Raw genomic sequence first — 13807 nt, 5'->3', positions numbered from 1 at the left:
ACAGGGAAGCCAATGCCACCACGTGGTACCCGTGAGTACTGACATTGCTGATCAAACCCTAGCCAAGGTCCTACATCAGATTATCAGACCAATGCCGAATTAGTCTGCCCTCAAACTTCCAAGCAGCCATTAAACACACCAGAAAATCAGAAAAAAAAAAAAAAAAGTAATTGGAGTACTGGTGTGGGGACTTTCTTTGTGTTTTCCTATAGAAAGGGATGCATACCTTAGGCAAATTCTACTCTAGGTAATTGCTCAAATGTACCAGGAAGGATAAAGCCATGCTTGTTACCAAGCCTGCTGGATCCTAATTCTGAAAATATCTCTCTTATTCTTCAGTTCTAGTCCCACAACGCTACTCTCTCACTTTAATATAGCTATAATACTTCCAAAGTTCTCTAAAGCTATGTTTATCAAGACTCCTTTTCCCAGTGGGCCTTCAGTAGCATAACATGACTCAGGTAATAAGTCAGTATTTCTGAACAATAAAGAACGTAGTCATTACTGCCCCTAGGACAAAGCCCAAATTCCTAAAGACACTGTTCAAAAGTCCATGCACACCTAGGTCTTGTCTGTTATTTATCCCCAACATTTCCCACAGGCCACGTATTCTAGAGACACCGGACTAGTCAGTGATCCCCAGGCATTCGATGCACCCAGGTCTTTGCCTCCGTTGCTGCCTCCCCTCTTTCCCCATTTGGTAAACAATTCTCATATGTCAAAGCCTAGCTCAAGTCTCCTTGGGATGTCCCAGCCAGTAACTGTCTATCAGAACAGTACACCTCATCCCTTGGCTCTGGCTGCCAATGTATCAGTATACTCAGGGCACAACACACAATTTCCTTGATGTGAGAAGGCTTCCCTTGCTTACTTTATTTTGTTTCTAAGACAGGTCTATGTAAACCCAGGCTAGCTTCAAACTTGATTCTCCTACCTAATATTCTCTTATGCTGGAAATGCTCAGGTCTACAAGGTGTGCAACACCAAGCCTGACCCTAACTGCCTATCAGAGAGTAAGTTCTCTGCAAACATTTAATGCAGAAATGAATGAATGACTGAATGACATCTTTAGGTTTAAAAAATAGGGGAGAGGTAGGAGGGCTGGCAAGATGGTTCAGTGGGTAAAGGTACTTGCCACCAAGCCTAAGAACTTGAATTTGATCCCTGGGACCTATATAGGAGGAGGAGACAACCTTGCAAGGTCACCTGTCTGCTGGGGAATACACACGTGTGCACACACATACCCGCTCACCCCAGGAGCATCAAAAAGGTATACTAATGATATCAAATGCGGCATTCTGTATCATCTATTACTCCTCAGTTCTATGTGAACAGAGGGGAAAGACTCCATTTCAATCATTTTGCTTATCTGTGCTAGTCAGATAAAAGTCACCTGTTTTAAATAGATACTTGATACAAAAACAATTTAAAAAAAATGAATCCTGAACAAATAATGAACATATTTCTGGGAATAAGATCAGAGATACAAGAAACAATGAAGTAGTTTCTTGAATGTCAAATATAATGCAGTATGGCTAAGACAGATGGAATAAAAAGCTGGAACTTAAAAAACAAACAGCCAAGGGACAGAATTAGGTGACAGACATATTGACACAGCCCCAAATCTAAACCCAGAAAGGACCAGAGGAATGGAACACAGGTCTTTTTAATCAACTTGATCATCATGACAATCTTGCAAAAATAGAGAATTTGAGTGATAAATACGATGCGGAATGGACCATTGTCTCAATGTTTCCTCTCAATTTCCACAGGCTTCAGGCCTAGCATTTACTCTGAACAGAACACGGTCAGTAGGAGGCAAGTCCTTTCTATTTGTCAGCCTCACAGCAATGCCAGCCAGGAGTTAGAAGACTTAAATACTGGACAACACCTAGTGTTGGCAAAGAAACAGCAAAGTGGAAACTCCAAATACCGCAGAAGGTAGAAGCAGAGTGGCTTACTCCTTCTAAAGAACAGCGTAATGCTATGTATGTACATCAAAACCGTCAGAGATGGGGGTGAATATCCAGCAAGCAGGATGTCTACTAGAGTGGTGTGTCTAATAGCAACGTGCCTCTTAGCCTAAAACCTCAGGCAGCAAAGGAACAAATAATAGAAATCAAACAATCGAAAGCTACTCAGTAACTGAAAAAAAAGCCAGACATGGGCTAAAAAGATGGCTCAGCAGTTAAGAGCACTGGCTGTTCTTCCAAAGGACCTGGGTTCAATTCCCAACACCCACATGGCAGCTCACAACTGTCTGTAACTCCAGTTTCAAGGGATCTGACAGCTTCACATACACAAGCAGGCAGAATACCAATGCACATGAAATTTAAAAATAAATAGATCATCTTTAAAAAAAGCCAGACATGCTGGTGAGTTCGCATAACTCCAACATTCAAGACGCATAGACAGGAGGATCTCAAGGCTATAACAAAGTGAGACATTGTCTCAACAAACAAATGGCCCTTCTCCCATGTAAGTCACTGAGACTAGGGAAGTAGCTCATGGTATAGTGCTAGCCTAGCATACACAATTCCCAGTACAATTAATAAATAACATTAAAAAGTCACTGATAAATTTTAATGACACAAAAAAGAGTAAATCACAATATAAGTATTTAGAATGTTACCTGAACAGTTTTTTTTTTTTTTGTTTTATCTTGTTTTTTTGAAACAGGGTCTCACATTGTAGCACTGGCTGGCCTGGTACTCAAAATATAAACCAGCCTGGCTTAGAACTCATAGAGATCCACCTGCCTCTGCCTCAGAAGGGCTGGGACTAATAGGCGTGCGCTGCCATGCCTGGCTCCTTTTCTGAGTTTTTGATGACAACAAACATGATGTTAAGAATACTAAGAACTACCAATTTAATTTAATTGGGTACTTTCTAGGAAGAGAAGAAAAACTACCCACAGGCTAGCAGCTACAAGTGCATTCATACTTTGGAGAGAAACAAAAGCCACAACAGGATGATTCAAAAGGTTCCAAACAACTCCACTGGACCAGTGAGTTAGCTCAGAGCATACAAGCACTTGCCATCACAGATGAGGACCTGCTTTGATCTCCAGAAACAACACCCATTAGGTGTCACCTGACTTCCACATTTACCTTGGTGGCACACACACCCACATAATACAAATAAATAAATAATGTTTTCCCTAAGAGACTTCTCCTGCCATGGTGCAGAAGCACTCATACAATAGAGAGCTGTAGAGGTAATAAAGCTGTTATTCCATTCAAAAGCAGCCCATTTCTAAGTTCAGGAATGAATATCAGGTAAGTTTTTCTCTAACAAGAAAGAGTTAACTTAGAGTTCCTAACAAGCAACTAGGTTAAAAGACAAAAATAAAAAAAGAAATATCCACAACACAATGAAAGTGAGATGGACTCTATTGCAAAGACAGCTCTGTAGGCTTCAGTTTGGTTCTGAGAATAAATACAACCCTTTTGATACAATACTGCTTTCATATAATCTTACTATGGGGTTAATAGGTTTTAAAGTTCCTGGCTATTCTATAGTGTTCAGCATTCTACAATGAGCAAGATGGTGGATATACATACATAAAAAAACTATTAAACCATGGTGAGTGCTTAAAAAAAACTTACTCGAGATACAAAACTAGTAGCCGTAAAAATGTAGGATTTTTACCTGGGTGGTTAAAATGTCACTCTGTGAGCAGTCTTCCGAAAGGTTTGTTTCACTCTCATATCCAGATGCCACTTCACCTTAAACAATCAAACCAGAGACCCGGATATAAAGGCAGACCATGAACTCTGAAGCCTGCAGTGTCTGTTCCCTCCCTTTTACAGCACTTGCTTCACTGTCGTCTCAAATGAATGACTGAATTTGGGACACTGGATTTTTTTTCAGAACTCCCATAGTAAGCTGGGGGTAGTAGTGACTGCATCCAATCCCAGATTTTGGGAAGCAGATCTCTGTTCTAGGCTAGCCAGAGCTACAGAGAGAAACCTTGCCTAAATAAATAAATAAATACTGCAATAAAAACTAGAAGCAAGTCTACTGACAATTAGGTCATTCAAGTTCATCCTATCACACATTCTTGTTGCATACAGCCATTAAAATATTTATTTTTAACTATGTGCATGTCTGTATGCGTTATTATATATGAACGTAGCAGGCACCTGTGGAAGCCAAAGCATTAGATTGTCTTGCAGGTAGAGTTACGAGGGCTTATAAGTGCTTATGAGTCACTTGACACAGGTTTTGGCAACCAAACTTAGGTTAATTGCAAGCGAATACCTCCTTTTTTTTTTTTTTAAAAAAAAAAAAAAAAAGTGCATTGGTGTTTTGCCTGCACACATGTCTGTGTGAGGATGTTGGATTCCCTAGAACTGAAGTGAGCTGTCATGTGGGTACTAGGAATTGAATCTGGGTTCTCTAGAAGAACAGCCAGTGCTCTTCATTAGCTGAGCCATCTCGCCAGCCTCCCTGAGTGCCTCTTAACCACCATCTCTCCATCCCCAGGAAGGACTTCTAAGGAAAAGTTTAAGTATTAGTTAATATAATTGTTGAACTTAGAAATCCATGTACTCCCCCAAAGATGCAAATATTCACCTCACTTCTGTAGACTGTGCAAACAAACAAAACTACCTGAATCTGGGACTATACTGTCCTCTTCTTGATCATCATCTTCTAGGCAAGTTCCCATTTCATCATCTGAAACCAATTCCTTGTCACTTAGAAAATCATCCTCGTTCTCAGACTGCTGACTCGTTTGTTTGGAAGGATTAAGCAAGGGATCCTGGGAGTCTGCATTCGCAGTTGAGCCTTGGATAGCACTGTACTGTGAAGAGAACATGCTGCCAGAGTATTTTGGGTCCTCACTAAAGTGATGCTCCTGAGATGCCTCGACCAAGATCACCTCATTATTGCAGTCACTGATGCTATCCTTCCATGGCGCTAGGGCCCCCTCTGCTTTCTCTGACCGACCTTGTGTCACGGCACTGCTGACTCTGCTAAGTAAGTGCTGGAAGCAGGGAAGATCTTCATCCTCACTAGAATCACTCCCTTCTGAGGATTCTAATTTCCTAGATCCTCTATGAAAACGCCGAGCCAGCGATGCATGGGTTAAAGGGCTAGGGCTCCTATTGAACTCTCTTCTCTGGACACTTCCATTAAAAACAGCAGACTTCTCCATTACATCACCTTCACCGAAGCTAGTATTTTCCTGTATTTCAACATCATCCAACAGGTCATCAGGTGTCTCAGAACAAACCTGAAAAATATTACCACTTCTCATAGATTGTTCAAGATGATCTGAGAACAGACATGGAGAGAAGTCTGTACCAACAGCCTTGCCCTCCTGCTTCTTCATTTCAAGATATTTATTATAATCACTTTGCTTACAGACTTCAGGCTGCAAAAGATCCAACGGAAGCACGGTGCTTACCTTAGACCCTCTGTTTCTATCTCGATGTCCCTGGAAGTTTTCACCGCTGGAACATACCTCATTAATACTGCCTGAGCTGGCTTCCTGACAAGCATTTCCTCCGTTATTTTGGCTAGTTGTATGTACTGAACTTTGAACAATGGTCTCATTTTCCACTGCCTTTTTAGCTGAGAATGTATGCTTCTCAAGTCGTTCCTCTGACAGAGTTTTTCTACGGTCAGTTTTTATAGATGACCTCACGGGAGAAACTGATTGTTTAAGATATGAGCTTTGTGGAACTCCAGGTTTACTTGAGGTGCTGCCTTCACTTTCATTGCTTCTGTACTGAGATGATGGACAAGGCCCAGACACTCCAGCACACAAGGTGTTGGCACCTGGCTTACCTTGCTGACGAAGCACAGGCAAGTCCATTGCGGCAGTAACTGCCTGTACGTGACTGATTTCAGACTCTTCATGTACCCGATTTTCTTTACCTTCAGAAGTCACACTTGGTCTCAGCTCCCGTAAGGAGTTGAGGAGAGAGTGAGTAGAGGCTGTTGCACACTCATTTAGGGGACTTCTTGGTTTTGAAAATAAAGCAAATGACTGACGCTTTGAAACCTGAAATGTATTCTGCAAATATTGAGTATCCAGTTCACTCCCTTCCATTTCTACTGTCTCTGGCATGTGGTTAAGCTCGTGTCTCGATGGATGCTTAGAGCATTCTGTGGCACTTCCAGCATCTTTAGAACCACGGACAAGTTCCTTGGTGTTTTCACTTGCTACAAACTGGGTCAAACACTGAATTGACCCTGTTTTTGCAGATCTGACAGTGTTAGCATCCAGTACTGAGACGCTGTTCTGAGTGTCATAATCAGTGTCGGGTACCAGTGAAACACTGGTACTCTCCTCAGATCTTTCCGTGGACAAACACTGTTCTCCACCCAGCACCAGATCCTTGAGTTCCTTGGTGTTATCAGGCATTTTGCTTGTTTCAAGTTTCTCTATTTCTTTTCTCTGAGGGCTAGGCTTGACAGGCCCTTCGGGGTCACTTGGACCGTCTGTGCTTGTTAATTTTTCTTCTGGGAAAGCATCACTGGCAGTTCTCTTTCTTACTTGTTCACTCCGCTCCTTCTTAGCTTCAGGTGCTGGTTCTGGGTCTGCTCTGAGTGGAGGCTTTCTAATGTGCCTGACAGGTGCTTGGTCAGAATTGTTTTTCTTTGTTTCTTCACTGCTACTAAAATTATCAATTTGAAGTTCAGCATGAGTAGGTGAGCTTGGATTTCTACTGACTGGTTCAACTGCAGGAGCGCATACGGTAGAAGCCTTCCTCCTCAGCCTATTTTTCTTAGGTGCATTTGAATTATAGACACTTAATTCTATCTCCAAATCACTTATACTGTTGCTTATAGGTCTGGCTTTTGCTGTGAAAGCAGACTTTTTTCCCAGTGACCCTACTGGATTAGCAGTTTTCTCTTCCTGAAGATCATTATTTTTTGTTTCATTTTCCTGACCGTTACTGGTAATACCCATCACTTGGTCATTTTGCTCCATTTGGTCAATTCCCTGATTTATATTTTCAGGAGTCTTTTGAACAATGGTTAAATCTGCTTTCTTGATAAAATCCTCAGGATAAAGGCATGTACTTCTCCTTTTACGCTTTAATTTATTTGTGAAGGGCTGTTCTTGTGTCGTCTGTGGTTCTGCAATAAATGTACCTATAATTTCAGTCATATGGTTCAAGTGAGGGAGGCTTCCCTTTCTCTGATATGTTTTCCCAAATATTTTATCTTTGATATTGTTCTTTACTGGTTTGGAGAAGTCTCTTTCACTTTTACACATTACAGCATGATGGGGATCAGAGGTTACCAAGTCTGTTTTCTTTGAATTACTGACACATCCATCTACTTCATTTGAAACTTCTAACGCAACAGCTGCTTCAGCATTTGATGCCTGCCTCTTGTCAGATGCACTGTCAGAAGTTAACATCTCACCAGTTCTGGAAAACCACTCATTAACTTTCCGAATGCTGCTATTTAGTGTTATCCAAGGAACATTTTGGGTAGCTCCAGAATCCTCAAGGCACAGACTTTTCTCATTATTGCATTTTTTTCTCCCACAGAGAGAATCAGCATTAGAATCTACCTTTTTCTCAGTGCTGGGAATCTGCCTGTCATTACATGTTTCTTTACTTTCAGCCCATCTGCTCTGTTGGCTCTTTGCTAAGCCAGACTGTTTGCTTTTATTACAGAATTCAGCCTTTTCTACATTCATTCTGTCTTCAGTGAGTAATAAGCTACTGTTCTCATGCTGTAATGAGCTGGCATGAATATCTGTGCCACATGGCTCCACATGAAAGTCTGAAACAGAAATACCCTGACATTTTTCTGGATGCCTTTCAGTTGCATGATTCTCAATAGGGTTCAAATCTTTATCACTGCATTGATGATGTTCAGGGTTTGTTATGTCCTCAGAAAACTCACAAGCAGCTGAAATATACAAAATGACAAGGTACTTAAAAATGGAATTATCATGAGAAAATATGTACCTAATACAATTTAGGAACACAATTAATCCACCAGCCTTATTTTTTTTAATTTTAGATATTAAAAAAAAAAATTTAACTATATGTTTTGCTTGTATCAATGTATGTCCATCACAGGTGTGCCTGGCGCTCACAGAAGACAGAGGAGGGTTTCAGATCCCCTGGAACTGGAGTTATGGATGGTTATGAACTAACATGTGGATGTTGAGAACCAAACCCAGGTCTTCTGCAAGAGCAACAAGTTTTCTTTAACTGCTTATCGATTTCTCCAGCCCCAACCCACTGGCTTTGTTTGTTTGAGACAGCGTTTCTCTCTGTGGCTCTGGCTGTCCTGGAACTTTCTCTGTAGACCAGGCTGGTCTTGAACTCATAAAACCCACCTACCTCTGCCTCCCAAGTGCTCAGATTAAAGGTGTGGGATACTGCCCAGCTTTCACTGGCTTCTTTAGAGGAGCTGACATCATACACTCCCAAGTATACTAAGGATCTAGCTCTTTCATGTAACCCAATTAAGAAGAGTATGATATTTTCTCAAACACAATAATCACACCATATACCCATCCCAAAAGTCTTTTGATATTGAATTAAAGCAGATTATTTAATCAACAGACCTCCCGTTTTCTGTTTTGTTTGCAAACTCGTGTACTCTACATTACAAACTAGTTGACAGCTGGGTATGGTATTTCAATATTCAGAAGCTTAAGGCAGGAAAAATGCTGAGAGTTCAAGGCCAGGCTGAGCTTGTCTCAAAATTGATCTAAACAAAAACAGGTGGCAAAACCAAAATATTTCAACTAAGAGAAAAGGACAGCAAGAACTCATTGTATGTAAGGATATTCCCCGCTTGGGTGGCTAAACAAAAGCATGGTTAGATTACTCTGGATTATATTGAATTGTCTTAAAAAAAAAAAAACTGCAGCATGCAGTTACACATATTACTATAATCACACCAGTCTAGAACAACTCACTACCTCACAATGGCAGCTGAGGGGAAAAAAAAAAAAAGATATTTTATAATTCTTTAAAAAGATGTTGTGAATTATAAATGTAGATTATAAATCACAAATAAATTTTAAAAATGGTTCTCAGTTTAATCGAATTACAGAATTGGATCTACTCATTTCCATTAGTGTCAAAACGTTAGGAAGGCATGACTTACCCTTGGTTGCAGAATGCAAATTGGCCTCATGTCCAGCTCCTTGAGGGGTGACTTCTAACAACTGCTCTGTCACACTAAAGGGGAAAAGATAACCCCTGCTGAGAAATTCTAGTTGTACACTCACAGAGTTGTCACATGTGCAAGATCAAATATTTTAGCCCCTCTAGACAGGGTCTGGAGAACTGAACAGATTGACACCCTCCGAAATCTGTTCTCCTTTAAGCAGTCACGAAGATCAGAGTAGTAGAGAACATTACTTTCTGGATATGCAGACACACACACACACACACACACTGGATATGCAAATCACACACACACACACACACTGGATATGCAAATAACACACACACACACTGGATATGCAAATCACACACACACACACACACACACACACACTGGATATGCAGATCACACACACACACACACACACACACACACACACACACACTGGATATGCAAATCACACACACACACACTGGATATGCAAATCACACACACACACACACACTGGATATGCAGATCACACACACACACACACACTGGATATGCAAATCACACACACACACACAGGATATGCAAATCACACACACACACACACACTGGATATGCAAATCACACACACACTGGCTATGCAAATAACACACACACACACACTGGCTATGCAAATAACACACACACACTGGATATGCAAATAACACACACACTGGATATGCAAATCACACACACACACACTGGATATGCAGATCACACACACACACACACTGGATATGCAAATCACACACACACACTGGATATGCAAATCACACACACACACAGGATATGCAAATCACACACACACTGGATATGCAAATAACACACACACACACTGGATATGCAAATAACACACACACACACTGGATATGCAAATAACACACACACACACACTGGATATACAAATAACACACACACACTGGATATGCAAATAACACACACACACTGGATATGCAAATAACACACACACACACACACACACACTGGATATGCAAACACACACACACACACACACACACACACACACGAGAGTGCATGCTCAGAGACCATTGAGGAAGGGACAGAAAGAGTCTAAAAAGTTGGAAAGGCCAGAGCAAAAGTGTCTTCTGCACACAACAAAAGCACTGCATCAAGTTTTGGTTGTTTCTAACAACATGTGTATAAGATCAAGCCTATTAACATTCTAGCATGGCCAGAGGAGGGGTTCATGCGCGACACCCCTAACTAAGGAGCTGTAACAGTTGATAGACTTTGCGGGTCGGTTTCCTTCAAGGGTGTGGGGTCCCTTGGGAGTTGAGATTGTTCATACTCCAGTGGATGGTCCAACACCCTGGAGTATGGAGAAATGGCTCAGTGTTAAGGATACTTGTTAATCTTCTAGAGGATCAAGGTTCAATTGCTAGCACCCACATGGTGGCTTACCGTCATCTGTAACTCTCCAGGGGATATGAGGCCCTCTTCTGGCCTCTTCAGGCACTAGGCACAATGTGGTACACAAATATACACACAGGAAAACACCCATACACATTTCTTTCTTTCTTTTTTTTTTCTTTTAAGACAGGGTTTCTGTGTATTCTATTTTGGCTGTTCTAGAGCTTGCTATATAAACCAGCTATCCTCAAACTTACAGAGATCCACTTGCCTCTGCCTCCTGAGTGCTGGCATTAAAGGCATGCACTAACATGCCTGGCTTCACATAAAATTAAAAAACAAAACAAAAAAACCTTTAATCTCTACCATTGAATCATACTTCCAGTCCCCCCTTCCAATTTTAAGGTTAGGTAAAAGTAATTTGTAAACAAAAACTTAGGAAGACCAGCTATCACAGATCTTAAGGAAGCAAGCTGAGTGATTTTAAATAAAATTAAGATCTTTGGGCCAGGCATGGTAGTGCACACCTGTAATCCCAGCACTCAGGGAGGCAGAGGTAGGTGGATCTCTGAGTGTGAGGCCAGTCTGGTCTACAAAGGGAGTCTAGTACAGCCAAGGAAACTTTCTCTAAAAAAAAAAAAAACCAAATAAAATAAATGTAGTGTTTTATCAAACATTATTACCAATATATATGAGAGAAACTCAGAGAACAACCTGGTGGAAACAAGAGTGTGCCAACTTCCACTGCTATCTAAAACTCCTTTGGCATTAAAAAAAAATGTACAACAAACAAAAAATATTTCACAGAAAATAAAGTAGATAAAACTAAATGATCCTTAAAGTTTCCTCTACCGCTATGATTTAGCTTTAGGATCCTCAAAATTAACTAGATAGATAGGAAAATACCAGGTTCACAGACAAAGGCTCTTTTTTGACTCACCTGCAATCATCAGGCTTATTAACTGTATCTTCAGAAGAATCAGAATCTTAAAAAAAATTAAAAAAAAACAAAAATAAGAAAAGCAAAATCAGTCAGTTTTTAATTAAAAGGGTCAAAATAAAAATGCTTCTTGTAAAACACAGTTCATCCAGAAACTTTATAATACATATTACTAATATATTATATAAGTAATACCCACTATATGGCAAGTACAGACATATTCGGCAATACAGAGAAGTAGCTGAAAGCACAGGCTCCAAAGCCAACTTCCTCCATCCCAAATCTTAACGTCTCTGTGACTTAAACTTCTCATCTGTAAAATTAGTAACTCCTTAGGACTGACCTCTTAGATGAGGTATAAAAAAATAAAACAGCAACTAATTTTCAGTTAAATGCTCCTAAATACTAACCGACATTATTTGCACTACTCTTATTAATACGAATTTATTTAGATGTATGCATATGTGTAGATGTCAGAGGACAATTTGTTGGAGTTGATTTTCTCTTCTACCTTATAGATTCTAGGGATTAATTCAAGTTATCAGGCTAGGTGGCAAGCACCTTTACCACCCAAGACATCTCACTATCACCTGGAATATTTTTACAAAACATCTGTTGTTGATGGGTTTATTGTGACTCAAAGACACACAAGTTAATTTCAAAGAAATACAATAAACGTTGTGGAGACACATGGTGGTGCTGGGAACTAAAATCAGAACGATTCTTCCCAATTTATTATTATTATTGTGACAGAGTCCTCGATGAAATCGAGGTTGACCTCAAATTCACAATCTTCTTGGTTCAGCCTCTCAAATGCTGGGATGAAAAACCCAGACACACACTGAGAAAAGATAGTTAGAGACTAAGCTCTGAGTTTCTGTCTTTCTCTTTCCTTTTGGCCAGCTGGAATGCAAAGCCTGGAGACTTTATCTTGGATCTCTCTAAATGCTATGGCAACCAATCATGTTCTTTTTTTATTGTGACTTCAGATTGTCCAAACTCACTTACACTTAACAAGACATCCTTTCTTTTGTTCCTTTTATAAAGGAAGATTCTTAAGGTGTGAAGTGTAACTTACATAATTTATAAATCAAGATAGCATCCATAAAATTATTTTACTTTTACATATAAATCACAAGCAAGATTTATGATAAAGCTATAAGCCAAACAATCCAGCAAGTATAATTTCGAATTTAATAAAATCTGAGACCTTTACCTAGTTCAATGTAGACAGATTTTTTTCGAGGCTGTGTCTGCTTGTTTTTCTTCACTGATCTCACAATTCCAAGGTTAGACAGCTGGACACTAAGACTGTCCTTCTGTTAAACAGTAAAGAATGCCTAAAATTTATTTTTTTTTAATTTTCTTTTCCTTTTTTTGACTTATTTTTTCAAAAGTAATTACAATCATGATAAGGTTGGCAACATAAAATGTATTTTCAGCAAAATAAATGATTAGAGAAAGAGTCTGAAGAAGAGGCTACTAAGGAGGACAGTAGCAAGGGTGGCAATCAAGAGAAAGAATTATGAAAACAAATAGTTTGAAAATGTTGTGGTGTTCTCTAGCACACTATATACTGATTTAAAAACATAAAACAGGTATTAAGCTAGAGCACAGACTGCTTTGCAGGGGTCCAAAGTTTGGTTTCTAGTGACCATGCTGTAATAGCTCACAACTACCTGTAACTCCAGGAGCAGGGGATCTGATCCTCTTTTCTAGAATCCAGAGGGCCTGCATTCATATGCACAACCCGCCCCACCCTCATAATTGAAGATTAAAAAAAAAAAAAAGATTAAAAGAATCTAAATAAAAATTTTAAATAAAGGATTGGTGACAGCCATAAAAATCCCAGCAGTCTAAGAATACTTAGTAAGGTGTATTTTTGTGATCTCCATTACCCATCCACATATGAACAGAGCAACTCATTACATTTTCTTTGATTCTTACACTGGTTAAGTTGAAGTCATTTTCAAACTCTTACAAAAGATCAGTGATATTTTGTCCATTTCAGACAAGCATCAGAGCTGATGAATTGTAAAGTAGGGAAAGGGCCCAAAAAGTGCCTCGGTCACAACAGGTACCCTGACCTCTGAGTTGAACTCTTAGTTATTAAATCCATACGTTCACTAACTCACAATGCTAATGTTCAATAAAGAGATGCTGGGAAGAATAAAAAACAGCTTTACCAAGGCGGCATCTTCAGATTCTGCCTGCCCAAGTCTTTTGACACGGTTTCGGTAGCCCACACTCTGTATGATAGAAGCCTCTTCATTCACATGTTCAGAAAAATTATTCTTCTTTTTGGAAAAACAGTTGTTTGCAACTGTAAAACACAAAGGGACATGTTTTATTAGAAGAAAATATATTCAT

At 39.8% G+C, this 13807-nt stretch overlaps 1 protein-coding gene across 9 annotated transcripts in view; it reads right to left on the bottom strand.

Moving 5' to 3' along the window:
• The window catches only part of Brca1 (BRCA1 DNA repair associated), a 66351-nt gene that overhangs the window by 33152 nt on the left and 19392 nt on the right, over window positions 1-13807 (bottom strand). For 5 of the 9 annotated variants that reach the window (XM_021641183.2, XM_060386655.1, XM_021641185.2 and 2 more), the window contains 6 exons: window positions 13624-13760; window positions 12654-12756; window positions 11438-11483; window positions 9097-9170; window positions 4615-7881; window positions 3652-3728 (listed from right to left, as the gene is read on the bottom strand). In XM_021641183.2, the coding sequence (XP_021496858.1) occupies window positions 3652-3728; window positions 4615-7881; window positions 9097-9170; window positions 11438-11483; window positions 12654-12756; window positions 13624-13760 (3704 nt within the window). The remainder of the gene's footprint in view (window positions 1-3651; window positions 3729-4614; window positions 7882-9096; window positions 9171-11437; window positions 11484-12653; window positions 12757-13623; window positions 13761-13807) is intronic. The other 4 variants (XM_060386658.1, XM_060386657.1, XM_060386656.1 and 1 more) reach the window with 2 other exon arrangements.

Source organism: Meriones unguiculatus, chromosome 7 (genome assembly GCF_030254825.1).
Source record: "Meriones unguiculatus strain TT.TT164.6M chromosome 7, Bangor_MerUng_6.1, whole genome shotgun sequence".
Taxonomy (NCBI): Eukaryota; Metazoa; Chordata; class Mammalia; order Rodentia; family Muridae; genus Meriones; species Meriones unguiculatus.
This window is presented reverse-complemented; position numbering and strand designations above follow the sequence as displayed.